Here is a 14121-nt window from a genome sequence, read left to right on the forward strand (position 1 = left end):
GAAATTTTTTGGAGAACATTAAACCATGTACTCTGGTACACTGTGGTACTTTAAAATATTATGGAATTATTACCATCTGAAACTGTCACAATAAGCGTAGTCATAATTGTAGTGGTTTCAAAATAACCCAATGTTGCACCCTGGACAATAGGCTGATACATATTAATGGTGACTGGATTGCAGCAGTACGAAATTTAGCCATGATGTTATTATAGTAAATGTGTAGTAACCATGTTTTATTGGCATATTGATTAACTACAGTTCTACTACGAATCCAATGTTTAAACTATTATTATTGTAGGGAAACCATGGATAATTTGTGGTTACCATAGTTTAACTTAAGTAACCATGTTTTTTAACGGGTTTATTTGTACTAAAACCATGGTTAATTTCGTAAGGGGTATACGCAAACGCCCTACATGTGTGAAACCGGGCTTGGGCGCTTCAGGGCCACTCTACCCACGAATCGATGTTATTGAACGAATCGTTGTTCACTTCTGTGCACGGAATCATATGTTCGTCCCTTACAAGGCCACATTCAAATGAGTTATTGTAGCTTTACCCTTCAGTTTTTTGTCTACGTATTTGCAGCAAAGCTGTATTAAATAGTACAAAAACAAAACACAAAATGTTCTCACCAATCCCAACAATCCCTGGGTCGAGTCAGCGGGTAAGATGCACCATCTGGGTGTAAAATGAACCAGTGGTTTGAACATCTGCCCTTCAAAATATCTGTGCAGGGTCCTGGTTCTCAATAATTTTGAGAGGATAGGACCTTTTAGTCTGAATAACTGAACTGATTCGCTTAGTGAATCGATCTCATTCACAAATAGTGGCAGAAAGAGTATTAATCCCACATAATAGGCTAAACACAATTAAAATGACATTAAGGGCGTTACTATTGTTTTTCAGTTTTTTAAGTCCCAACAGATGACAAAATCAATGAAATAATATCTATTTGTCTATAAAGATGAGAGATTATACTGGTTTCGGATAAAAATGACTCATTTAATCCTCCATGATTCATTCACTTTTGCCGCCACCTATAACGATATATCATGCTGAAAGGCCCACTGAAAGAGTTCCAAAATTGAAATTATCATTAAATTATCAAGTATTGGTGAACGAATCTTCGTTAAGAAAGGATAAAAAAAGATTCGATTCGCTGAGATGAATCAACCCCCCAGCACTAACTCGGTCAGGGTTACCTCCCACTTCCGAGCTCGCCTCGACTCGAGTGAGTCTGTGCCAGAGACAGAGAGCGTATACACAGCACACACCTCCCTCCCTCCCTCCGGCGTGACTGCTCTCTCCCTCTGTCACCACAGACTCTCCACCGATTCACTACCGGCTGCCTCATCCAGGCATGGCAGACGGCTTTACGCCATCATGGCAGTGCTACATTACACCCTTGACTTCAAGCTCCGTGCGCCAGGTAAATGTGAATGAAATGAATGAAGGGGGCGAGTGAAGAGGATGGCTCGTGTTGCACTGCAGACGTGCGGGCCTCCTCGCAACTGCTCTGTAAGCGATTTTTTGTCTCTCTAATAGCGGCGAGGCTGCAGTCCCACTGCTGCGTTACCGAGACGGCCACGGGATGCATGTGTAATTGCAATCGAGCATATGGCTTCTTTTGTTGTGCACGTCCTCCTGATGTTTGCTCTGATAAATGACCTTCTAGGCAGGGGGTAGCATAGCGCTGTTAGCGGAGGCTAATGTCGGCTGTTTCTTGCATTTGAATGAAGCTCATATGAACATACATATGCATGCAGTCGCAGACGAACTAACATAAATATTTCCTATTAACTGTTACATATTATATTACCTATTGTTGCGAATGCACCGTCCGTAACTCCGTTAGCTGCCAACTTACTACTGTGTTTACATGACACATTTTTAATGAGTGTTTTTCTGTGAATGTCTCTCACCTCCTATGACAATCTATTTCACTGGCTAATAATAACGCAAGCCGATAAGATGAGTGATCATACTTTGATATTACACACAAACATGCCTTATCTCTTTTATGAGCATTGCGACAGCTGCAGACTATCATGTACTAGGTTTTTGGATTTATAGTAGATACATTTACTGCTGCATATCTGTATGTTACAATTCCACCCTGCTTTATACAGTAGGATTGATAGGAATCAATATGGATCGACTTGTTTGGGTAGATGTGCGTAACTAGGTTAAAGCGGATTGTTTTGCAAGATACCCTTTTATTCAAGAGCAATTTGAATTCCACAATTATATTAATTATATTTAATGTACAAAACTTATTTGTGATTTGTGAGTTTCAAATGGAACATTTTATAATTTTTTATAATTGTTATGTTATTTCAGTTATTTTAATAAAACAATTAAATTACTAAACTGATCTGAGATGTTTCCTCTGAGATGTTGGGAAGAATGATAGTCTGTCACCATTCATTTTCAGCGAAAAAAGATGTATGGTTTTATGTCATGCCTTTCTTTCTTACATATTTTGAAGAATGTTGGTGACAAAAACATTTTGGTTACCACTGACTTCTATTGCATTTAAAAAAAAAAAAACATTTCTTAAAATACATTATTTTATGCTTCACTCAAAAAATGGGTTGCAACACCATGAAGATGTATAATATATGTAAAAATAAAATAAAAGTTTTAGTTCATGGGCTGAACTACCACTTTAAGTGGTTTAAGAAACATAATTATATATGCAAATGAGCTGAGTCGCATTCAGTATGATTGGTTTTAGGGTCAGTTGCCTTCAATGAAAAGCTTAGAGGATAAATGAATCTGTCTGGTATTTCTCTCTGTTTAGCTGATGTCTCTGCGACTGTGCGTGGCCTGCAGTCTATATTTCAAGAGCAGGAAATGACAGAGAACGTCCATGACTCGGAGGGACTCGGATATCTGGCAACCTTTGTCGGCAAGAATGGCAGGTGAGCACTTTTGCCTCTTTCGCAGCATGCCACAGTATGCAAAATCTCTTCAAGAAGTTTTGTTTAGCTGAAAGGGGGAGGGATCTGAATTTGAATGTTTGCCCTCTCATTATATCGATTATCCACTCGTAAGCTAGAAAAAAAGCCACCAGTTTCCTTTCCATCAGGCCATTCCATGGAGCTTTTTCATTTTTGCTCTGTAACAGCTAAGCATAATGTTAAATCTAACTGACAATAATGATGCCTGACCACACAAACGCCCCACTGAAAACACCAGGTGTGCTCCTGTATTCAGACACTCTTTAGGATGACCACTGATTGGCCAGTTAAGTGCATCCCCTGTGCAACAAAGGAAAGCATTTAGAAGAGCGCAGGGTCATTTTAGTGGCTTTGTGCATCTGATCTAAAGGCTTTGGCACTCACTTCCTGTTTTGTGTGTGGCTCGCTGTAAACACAGCTGTTGGGGCTTTGTGTAGGCTTAAGCTGGGATGAATCTGGCCTGAGCGCCGCATATCACTTTTTGGTTTTTGACTGCAGTTTTGAGGTTTTAATTGTGCTTCTGATATTTTCCTTGTGATCAGGTTTGCCATCTTACGAATGCACTCCCATGGTCTGGTGACCTTTGACCTGCAGTGTCTTGAAGGGGATGATGTAGCGCAAGTAGACAATGTGAGTTCACAATACTGATACTGATACTAGGGATGCATGATAACATAATGTTAATCTAAAAGGGATAGTTCACCCAAAACTGAAAATTCTGTTATTAATTACTCTCATGTTGTTCCCAAACTTGTAAGACCTTTGTTCATCTTCTAGAACACAAATTAAGATATTTTTGATGAAGTCTCATGAATGGCGGTGGACGGTAACACGGAAGAGAAGAAATTGTTTGAAAGTCGTAGTTTCTGTTTACTTAGCTCACAGAAAGTGTTCTCGTAGCTTCATAAAATTAAGGTTGAACCACTGATGTCACATGGACTATTTTAATGAAGTCCATACTACTTTTCTGGGCCTTGAATGTGTCAGTTGCATTGCTGTCTATGAAGGGTCAGAAAGCTCCCAGATTTTATCAAAAACATCTTAATTTGTGTTCCGAAGATGAACGAAGGTCTTACGGGTTTGAAACAACATGATGGTTTGTTATTAATGACAGAATTTTTAGTTTTGTGTGAACTCTCCCTTTACAAAATACAAATAAAACCATACAATTGATTCTTTAGCAGATTTCACAATAAATGGCAAATGTCATGATATTTAATGCGCATCTTGTCAGAAAAGCCGGTTCTGTAATCAGCGGTAAATCTCTCCACGTGCGTGATTTCACATGGAACAGCATCAACTACACAGAGCCGTTGTTGTAGAGATTTACCGCTGATTACAGAACCGGCTTTTCTGACAAGATGCGCATTAAATATCGCATGCAATTTATCATGCAGCCCTAAGGTTTATATACTATCCTTCAAAAAATTTGTGGTGGAATTTTTTTTTATGTTTTGGAAAGAAGTCTCTTACGCTCACTATGACATGCTCAGAGATACAGCAAAAGCAGCAATATTTTGATAAATTCTGCCTTCAGCATTTTCAGTGCCATTACTTGTTTTCAGTGTCACAAGAACCTTCAGGAATCATTCTGATACGCTGAGTTGCTGCTCAATAATCATTTTTATTGTTTAAATTTGATGATTTTTTTTTTTTTTTTGATGAGTAGAAAGTAAAAAATAACAGCATGTACTTTATTCTGACCTCAGATCAACCACAAGGCATGAGTGCTTCAACCAATTCAGAATGTGTTTACTTTCTGTTTCTCTTAAGTTAGAAGCTCATTACTAAGACATTGTTTTCTTTGTAGCTACTGAATGCACTGGAGAAGAAATTAAAAGCTCTCCTAGATGGAAATATCCAAAGGATCAAGAGGTATTTTCATTCTGAATCAGTTTCCATAAATAAAACATCCTCATTGTTTATGCATTTGAAGCATGCACCCTGTGGGAAATTATTTAGATCTGTTAACTGCATGTTTCCTGTCAGACTCCCTGTGCTGATTCGAGGCAGTGATGTGGACCGGTACTGGCCCACGGCTGACGGCAGGCTGATGGAATATGATATTGATGAAGTTGTGTACGAGAAGGACTCCGCCTACCAGAACATCAAAATCTTGCACTCGCGGCAGTTTGGCAATATACTCATCCTTAACGGGGATGTCAGTAAGTAAAAAAGGGTTAGGGCTTGTTTATTTACTAGGTTTATGGTCATTGTGACGTGTGAACATGTGGTAATTTAGTGACACTGAATGTCAGATCTGGCAGAAAGTGATCTGCCCTACACTCAGGCCATTATGGGCAGCGGCAAAGAGCACTATGCTGGAAAGGAGGTACTGATTCTTGGAGGAGGAGATGGTGGAATTCTCCACGAGGCGGTGAAGCTCAAACCAAAGATGATCACCATGGTTGAGATATCCTTTATGCTTAACAGTTAAATAAAAAACAACACCGTAATTTCTAACTGTCTGACTAGTTTTTACTTTCCTTAATTGAATATTTGTACATTGACGAGCTGGTCATTGATGGATGTCGGAAACACATGAGGAAGACATGCGGGAATGTTTTAGATAACTTGAAGGGAGATTGTTATGAGGTAAGGATTGAATTATCTGAATTTGATCAGTTACAGCTCTAATTTATTTTGCCCTTAATTACTTCAGTTCAAAAGTTTGCGGGGGTTTTTTTTTTAAGGTTTAAAGGTCATTGCACATGGAGTCAGAAATGTTCGCATTTTAAAAAATAAATAAGACAATACGTTGTGTCAATCATGTTTACACACTGCCTTAGAAACTGTCGTCCGTCATAAAAATATTCGAATCGGGTTCAATTTTCTGCATTTTTTGCATCCGTAACAAGCATTTTGAGAGGTGTTTTGATAATTCAGAGCCACCGTACAAGCGGATGCCAAAATCCAGAATGGCCAGTGACAAGTTGATCCACTTCGTCTCGCAGCATAAAGCACTGTATGATATGTATGATATTTTCAAATCTAATTTATTCCTGTGATGGTAAAACTGAATGTTAAGCATCACTACTTCAGTCTTCAGTGTCACCAGGTCTTGTAGAAATCATTCAGTCAAATCATCCATATCAGTTTTGAAACAGTTTTTGTCACGATTGTCTGTTGAATCATGATAAAGTTAAAAATAACAGCATTTATTTGAAATGGAAATGTTTTGTCACATTCTAAAATGTTTTTACTGTCACTTTTGATCATTTTAATGAGTCCTTGTTTTAATGTCTTCCTACTGACTCCTTTAATGGTAGTGTTCCGTTAGACTGTATTACACATTTCCATTTGTTTGTCCTTTTTTGGCTCTCTCTCAGGACCATTCAAAAGTTGCTAAACCTATTTGAAGTTTGAAGTTACAATGAGGCCCCTTTCCTGCTTTTGAAACAAGTGCAATGTGGACAGTTGAGGGAAATTACTCAAACTCTGGTCAACTGCCAGCCTCTTTATGGCTAACAATGAAAGTATATTTCCCACAATGAATATCATTTCAAATTGTTTTCTCATTTTTCCCTTTTTTGTTTTAGGTTTTGGTTCAAGACTGTGTTCCCGTACTAAAAAAGTTTGCAGAGCAAGGGAGGACGTTTGATTATGTCATAAATGACTTGACAGCTGTCCCAATTTCCACGGCACCTGAGGAAGGTTAGTGTACAGTATATGCATCTACACTTTTCTGACTGAGTATTACAGTACATTGATTAATTTGATCTGGATTTGTCTATAGATTCAACATGGGAATTCCTGAGACTCATCCTTGACCTCTCCATTAGAGTCCTGCGTCCTGGTGGAAAGTACTTCACACAGGTGAGTTCAATTTACCATTCATTTTTTGCTGTTATTCATTCCTTTGATATGCTAATATGTTATTTTCTGCCTGTAGGGTAATTGTGTGAATCTGACTGATGCGCTCAGTGAATATGAAATGCTTTTGGGGAGACTTTCGTGCAAAGTGGATTTTTCCAAAGAGGTGGTCTGTGTTCCCTCATATATGGAGCTGTATCCTTTTTAAATTCAGTTCTCTTGTTTGAAATACATTTATCACGAAAAGTATGTTAATTATGATTAACAGTTTTGTTTTTAAAAAGTACATCTATTATTTCAGATTTGTTTTTAAATTAAAAGTTTTTTTTTCTCTCAAAAATTTGCCATCATAGCTGGAAATTTTATAAATTTCAAGATAACCGTAAATTTATAAATGCTTGCTTTAATGTAATTATTTGTTGCAAACTGACATTTTGTCAAGGAAACCCTCATATCACATGAATTAACTTTTCCTTAACATGTCGACTCAGCTGGGTGTTCTACACCATCTGGAAGAAGTAATGTCTCTTCCTTCTTCACTCTCTCCTCCAAGTCCTGCCGGAATGTGAAGATTTCCCTCTCACCCTCTGATGCACTGTGGAGAGACGTGCACATATCTCTCCAAGCACTGTTTCCATTTCTACTGTCCCTTCACGTCCAACAGTTAACATCCTTCCCTGTTTTGAGATGGCTAGTTGCATCTTTGTGTTTGAAATTTCACAGAGTTCCGTGTTTAGTTTGTTTGCCTGTGTTGGCTTGATGTAGTTTGCTTGGAGTCCTCCAGGGAGCGCTGTGGTGCGGTGTGTGAGTGACACTGAAGCCTGGAGGGTGGCGAAGCATCCAGACACATTTCTGACTCCTGCCTTTGAGGATTTGCTCTTACGATTCAGATTTTACAAAGCAATTTGTGTTTTACTGTAGCTCCACCGTTTTTCTTTTTGTTGGCCTTTGTGTTTAAATTTTTTGGCAACCTTTCGTAACTGTGGCTTGAGTGTGATTTGATTCATGGTGCTTCACAGAGAGTTCATTGACAGTGTTGCATTCTGGGATTTCACTGATTAGTCTATTGAAGCCCCTAAATATGTCTTAAAAGGGAAAAAAAAGTAATTTTCTGTGGCAATTTTCATTCTTGTTTTCTTTTTACTGAACTGTGAATGTTGAATTTTTAATAATTAGCACAAACTAGGTCAATAGTGGGTTTCCCTGCTCAATGTTTTTGCAAGGATTTAAAAAAAAATAATAATATTAAGAAATAAGTTTTTACTGAATGTAGGCCACTTAGATTCACACCCTTTTATCGATAAGGTGCTTCGTTGATATTATTTATTCTTTGATTTTATTTTACCATATACCAGTGATCCTGCCCTGAAAAGTAACTTCTGTTAATGAGTAATAATCATCTATTAAAGCAGTTGAGGAGAAAAATGTCTAGTCTCTCTCTCTTTTTTTGTATGCCTGTTCTCTGATCCAGTCCAGAAGAAAATACTGTGCACAATTATTATGTTTATGATCATAGTGATTGCTATTTCTCATAGCACTTCACAATCACAACTGCTATTAAAACTAATGTCAGTAATAATAACTGCAATGCAATACGTTTACACTGCATTATGAAAATGGTTTTCAGTTATAAATTTAACTTCTAACATTTAATATTAATATAATAATACTAACAATATAAAATTTTAGGGAGCAGTCCCTTTACAGGGCACCGACAATGAACAATTTCTCTATCATCCTTCGTATTGCATTACGTCATATTTTTCAGGCTGGATTACGTGCCAATGAGCCTAGAAATGGTGTTTTCTGTTAGTTGTAGTTCTTTCCCATGCGCCATGACATCAGCATCAGCATTAAGAATCCGTTAAATAACTACATTTCCCATAACGCACACTGGACAAAAATACTGGTGGGCGGTGACTACTTGTGTGAACAGATTTCTGTAACGTTAACGTTACCTGTCTGCTGATCTAGAGTGATTTATCGTTCATTTGTAGTGTAAAACTGTAGTGTTTATAGAAGAGGACTCGTATGGTGCAAGGAGGGCTAGACGCTTTAACGTTACGTGCTCAAAAGGGTATTGATTTTCTCACACCATGGAGAAAGAGTTGCATTTGAATTTGCTACCCTCCAAACCCCCAATGGCAGGTTTGCAGTCGGGATCTAACGTTAAATTAAGAATGGGGTGAGTTTACTCTTTAATCATATCTTGTAATCATAATAATATGCACGTTAGTGCATACAGCTGTTTTAGCAACCCTATAGCTTAGAGCTATTAGCTGTCTGTCATAAAGTGTCGAGTCATAACTGTTATCGGGGTCTATTGCTTATATGAATGTTTAACTATTCCCATATTTATCGCACGGAATGACAAACCTGTCCTGGTCGTGCTGAAAGCTATCAACAATTAAATGCTGCTTTTCTGACCGTCTGCGGTCCCCTCCTGCGTCCTGTGTCTCATCCAGCCACCGCGATCACGACTCACTCGATGTCCGAATAACGTTAGTTCTTTTGATTAACGTTAGACTCTTTTCAAACAATCGACTGAATACATGCACACAACCAGATTAAATCTACTCAAGCAGTTCAACAACCGGCTGACATATACTACTCTTATTAACCTAGAACCAAAAAAGTGAGAGGGCGAAAAGAAAGTTGCTGTAAATGTTGCTAAAGTATTAAAATATGTGTGACAACTTACTATACTTTATAGAGTTGGTAAATCAACACCTTATACGAAAGACTTATCACCCCAAAATTAACATTTTCCTCAAAGTATACTCACCCTTTGGCCAAGTGTAGATGAGTTTGTTTCTTCATCAGAGCAGATCTGGAGAAATGTACCATTTACATCACTTGCTCACCAATGGATCCTCTGGAGTGAATGGGTGCCATCAGAATCAGAGTTCAAACAGCTGGTAAAACCTAACCCTAATAGACAAGTAATCCACATGACATCAGTTGACTGATGGACTTGTGAAGTAAAAAGCTGTGTGTTTGTAATACACAAATCCATCATAGACGTCTTTAACAAACAGATACTTCCAGTTAAATTAAGAGTCCTCTATCCATATATGATAATGTGTATCTCATATCTAATTTAATCAGGAGAGAAATATGCACACATACTTTTTAAGTGAAAACAGTCCAAAATAGTTCTAAACAAATATCTCGTTGAATTTTGATGTGAGAGGACAACAGGAGATGGAGTTTTTCAAAGGAAGAAACGTCATTATGGATTCCGAACTCACTTTTTGGTCAGAAGTGATGGTTTAAAGTTAGAACGCCTTAATTATGGATTTGTTTCTTATTTGTGAATTATCATCACTAGCTGGCCTTTCTTGATTGATGATAATTTTCACACTTTATCTGAGCTCTGTATCTTTTTTGTTCAGTCATTTAAACCATGACCACTGGTAAGAAAAAAAAAAGTATAAATATATATAACACAGATTCTCCCATTTCTTTGCAGACCAGGCAGAAAACGAGATTTTACTCCTCTGCTCTGGAGTCAGTACTTTGAAACAATGGAGGACGTGGAGGTGGAAAATGACAACAGCAAAGACATATCCTTTGTTTATTGTTGTGAAGACCCTTTATGTGCAATGACATTTCAGATTCTCCCATTCTGTTATAAACCATTCCTTTACACCTTTGTACGCATTTAGAATTTACAGCAGTGGCTCTCATGGGCCCGTCCTGATGCTCCTTCATGGAGGAGGTCACTCTGCACTGTCCTGGGCAGTCTTCACTGTGAGTTTCTTTCATCTCACAAAGCCGAATCTCACTACATGACTTCCAGTACTTTGTTTTTATGGTACTTCATGCATGTTAAAGAGACCAATGTGGAAAAAGATGTGACATGTTGTCTGTAATATGCACTATTATACAGTGTATATAATATTTGTGTGTATAAATATGCATCGTTCAAAATTTTGTAGTAGTTATTTTTTTCTTCAGTTTTAAATAATTTTGTAGAAGAAATGAATAGTTTGATTTAGCATGGATGCATTAAAACTTTAAACTTTTTTTTTTCTAATTCAGCTTTTCTATCACAAAAATACAACATTGTAAAATATATACTTCATTTCAATAGAAAACCGTATTAATCTGTAATATTTCAGAATATTACAGTTTTACTATATTTTTGATCAGATAAAAGCTAAAAGATTGTATGTGTGTGTGTGTGTGTGTGTGTGTGTGTGTGTATATATATATATATGTACACAAACACACATGTAAGCGCACACACACACACAAAGAGATAAATAGATAATATTAATATTTAATTTATGTTTATTAATATTATTATAATTTATATTATCCCATGTTTGTATTCCCAGTCTGTTATATGCAGCCGAATTAACTGCAGGGTTGTAGCTATGGACCTCAGAGGACATGGTAAGGGATTTCATACTCTTTTATTTCAGAAAACTTGTTTGTATTTTGTTAATTATCTGATTACATGAGCATAAGCTGTTGGTTTTATAATTACACATATTATTTAGGTGATACTAAAGTAAAGAATCCTGATGACCTGTCTGCTGAAACAATGGCCAAGTGAGTACGTACTCCTCTCTCAAGGTCTGTACTAAGCAGGATTTTGCAGCATTTCATTTAGAAATGTTACTTTCTCTCAGGGATGTTGGAAAAGTGGTGGAGGCACTTTATGGTGAAAACCCACCTCCCATCATGATTATTGGTCACAGCATGGGTGGAGCAATAGCAGTTCACACAGCTGCAGCCAATCACGTGCCATCACTGCTTGGCCTTTGTGTTATTGATGTAGTTGAAGGTAAGTTTTCACCCCTTATTTTTCGTTTAACTAGTTTCATTCTCTACCCAAGAAAAAAAAAGATGAAAGAAAATATTTAGTAATGCATATTCCCATCTCAAGAGTTTCAATCAGTGGAGTTGGATAGTTATTGCTGTAAGGTATTTACCAACCATTATGAAACTGCTATATGTTTTGTAATTGATTTAAGTGCAGTTTTACGAAATGTGACCATGCTTAATATTTATGGATGCATTTAATGCATTTTTACTAATTTCAGGTACAGCTATGGATGCCTTGAACAGCATGCAAAACTTTCTGAGGAGTCGACCAAAAACATTTAAATCTGTGGAGAATGCAATTGAATGGAGGTACAAAGGTTTCAGTATGCTTTAGAAAATATCCAGTGACAGTTGTTTAAAACTTAAATCAGTCCTGTAATGTCTCATCTAGGACTGTCATTTAAATAATTCCACAAATTGATTAAAACATCTAACGTACAAATTTGTACAAATATGTATATATACATCCAAATTGATGTTAAAAACATGTTTAAAATGAGTAACTATAGCTCCAGGCCTGAGTGCAAAATTATTGTTTCTGTTTAGAATTGATCACCAATTTGATTTAAATGGCTATAAAATAATGTCACTTTTAGCTGTGCTTTTTATATAGTTTAAATATAAATTATTATTAATGAATACAACCTTTTTTATGGAAGCTTATATCCGCCATTGAATAAAAAAATGTGAAAAAGGTAATTGTGACTTTTTATCTCACAATTCTAACTTTTTTCTCGCAATTGCGAGTTTCCATCTTGAGTTGAGTTGCGAGTTTGTATCATGCAGTTCTGAGAAAAAAATTTCGAATTGTGAGTTTATAGCTTATATTTATCATATACATTACAATTCTGAGAAAACATGTAAATTCGTGATTGTGAGAAAAGTCAGAATTGTGAGATAAAATCCCACAATTACTTTTTATTATTATTATTATTATTATTATTAATTCAGTGGGGGAAACTGGCTTCCCTGTTTTTACCCTAGTTCTAATAAAGACTGATATTCTTTTTCCCTTACCAGCGTAAAAAGTGGTCAGATCAGGAATGTTGAGTCTGCACGAGTGTCCATGGTTGGACAGGTGAAAAAGTAAGTCTTCCCTAGTATTGGTTCCCTTATCTAGCTCCAGCAATTGTTGTAAATTTGTTTAAATGTTTAGCTATTGTATATATTGCACTGATTAGTTCTCTTTGGATGTTTAGATGTGAAGAGCCTTTGAGTAGTCCAGGGGTTTCCCGGAGTATCAGTGAAGGCATTATTGAAGAGGAGGAGGAGGATGAAGAAGGAGGTGAATCCAACCACAAAAGGAAGAAAGAGGATGACCAAGAGGTATTATAAGCTTCAATTGAACGTTATCACTTATTTATTGTACATCTAAGAATGTTTCACATTGAGCATTAAGCATTATTTAATGAGCAAATGTTTGACGATTTTCCCATTTGGCGGATAAAGAAAGAATGTCTGTACACCTGGCGTGTTGACCTCTCAAAGACAGAGAAGTACTGGGAGGGTTGGTTTAAAGGACTTTCTTCTCTCTTTCTCACCTGCTCTGTGCCAAAACTCCTCCTGCTGGCTGGTAAGAATGCTTAGACATTTGTCTTTTAGACTTACTCAGTGTAAAAACAGCTCTCAGTGAGTAATGTGTCTCCCATAGGTGTTGACAGGCTTGATAAAGATCTAACCATTGGGCAAATGCAAGGTAAAGCATTTATATTCTTGCTCTTTATAGTACAGCCCATCACATTGCTGTGGCCAGAAGGTTTTTCATGACTTCTGTGGTTGTTATTATAATAGGGAAGTTCCAGATGCAAGTTCTGCCACAATGTGGCCATGCTGTTCATGAAGATGCCCCGGAAAAAGTATGTCTGTTTCACATCACAATCATGGAAAATATTTTTGCTTCTTCTGATCTATGATATATCTGATGCAGGTAGCTGATGCTCTAGCCACCTTCATGGTCCGTCACAAGTTCACTGAATTCAAGGAGGGTTTCCCTGGTAAGACGTCAAGTGTTGATTGAATCGTATAAAAGCAAATTCATATTTATTCATATTAATTTTTTTGTTTTTGATCTCGCCCTTTGTGTTCTGTGTGTGTGGTTTGGTTCAACAGACGACGTGTAACCTTCACTCGTAGTCTTCATCCAGCGATGTGTCGTTCCTCTCTGCTTTCCACCGTGGATTACATTACTACCAAAACCACGCCTCTGCTGCCAACTCATTCTTAGCACTTCATTCTTAAATTATATTCAGTTTTGTATGACTTTATGTATGTTTGCTGTAATCATTATGATTCTCTTGGCTATTTTGGCAGGAAATAATAATACAGAAATACTTATAATTTCAAATCGTTATGTATATTTAATATGAATTTTCCCCCGCACTGATTTCTTTTGCATTTCCTCTGATGCCGTGCTTGTTTGTTGTTGTAATTAGGATTATTCCATCATGTTAAAAGTGTTGGTTTTTGCTGATTTCAAGGGAAATAATAAAGAGAGGTTTCTGCA

At 37.0% G+C, this 14121-nt stretch overlaps 2 protein-coding genes across 2 annotated transcripts; both read left to right on the top strand.

Annotated features, from left to right (window-relative positions):
- The first annotated feature begins 1240 nt into the window (after nucleotides 1-1240).
- LOC113038572 (spermine synthase-like) lies at nucleotides 1241-8207 on the top strand. The gene is made up of 11 exons (XM_026196085.1): nucleotides 1241-1435; nucleotides 2810-2930; nucleotides 3512-3599; nucleotides 4780-4844; nucleotides 4959-5134; nucleotides 5228-5382; nucleotides 5475-5564; nucleotides 6509-6623; nucleotides 6706-6785; nucleotides 6862-6977; nucleotides 7274-8207. Exons 1-11 carry the CDS (start codon nucleotides 1390-1392, stop codon nucleotides 7302-7304), a joined length of 1083 nt encoding a protein of 360 aa, XP_026051870.1. The 5' UTR covers nucleotides 1241-1389; the 3' UTR covers nucleotides 7305-8207.
- A 474-nt stretch (nucleotides 8208-8681) lies between these two features.
- On the top strand, nucleotides 8682-14121 carry LOC113038573 (protein phosphatase methylesterase 1-like). Its single transcript, XM_026196086.1, has 14 exons — nucleotides 8682-8967; nucleotides 10255-10348; nucleotides 10443-10535; nucleotides 11126-11183; nucleotides 11291-11342; nucleotides 11423-11577; nucleotides 11837-11927; nucleotides 12639-12704; nucleotides 12818-12944; nucleotides 13068-13191; nucleotides 13270-13314; nucleotides 13410-13474; nucleotides 13546-13612; nucleotides 13728-14121. The coding sequence occupies exons 1-14, from the start codon at nucleotides 8879-8881 to the stop codon at nucleotides 13736-13738; spliced, it is 1137 nt and encodes a 378-aa protein (XP_026051871.1). The 5' UTR covers nucleotides 8682-8878; the 3' UTR covers nucleotides 13739-14121.

Source organism: Carassius auratus, chromosome 21, assembly GCF_003368295.1.
Source record: "Carassius auratus strain Wakin chromosome 21, ASM336829v1, whole genome shotgun sequence".
In the NCBI taxonomy this organism is placed as follows: domain Eukaryota; kingdom Metazoa; phylum Chordata; class Actinopteri; order Cypriniformes; family Cyprinidae; genus Carassius; species Carassius auratus.

What these genes read in the sequence shown, in the direction of transcription:
- LOC113038573 (XM_026196086.1), top strand. Translation starts at nt 8,879, where the DNA reads ATGGAGAAAGAGTTGCATTTGAATTTGCTACCCTCCAAACCCCCAATG. An exon ending in AACGTTAAATTAAGAATGGG is followed by an intron (nt 8,968 to 10,254) that starts GTGAGTTTACTC and finishes ATTTCTTTGCAG; the next exon opens with ACCAGGCAGAAAACGAGATT. An exon ending in TCTGCTGAAACAATGGCCAA is followed by an intron (nt 11,343 to 11,422) that starts GTGAGTACGTAC and finishes ACTTTCTCTCAG; the next exon opens with GGATGTTGGAAAAGTGGTGG.
- LOC113038572 (XM_026196085.1), top strand. Translation starts at nt 1,390, where the DNA reads ATGGCAGTGCTACATTACACCCTTGACTTCAAGCTCCGTGCGCCAG. An exon ending in CATCCTTAACGGGGATGTCA is followed by an intron (nt 5,135 to 5,227) that starts GTAAGTAAAAAA and finishes ACTGAATGTCAG; the next exon opens with ATCTGGCAGAAAGTGATCTG. An exon ending in GTGGAAAGTACTTCACACAG is followed by an intron (nt 6,786 to 6,861) that starts GTGAGTTCAATT and finishes TTCTGCCTGTAG; the next exon opens with GGTAATTGTGTGAATCTGAC.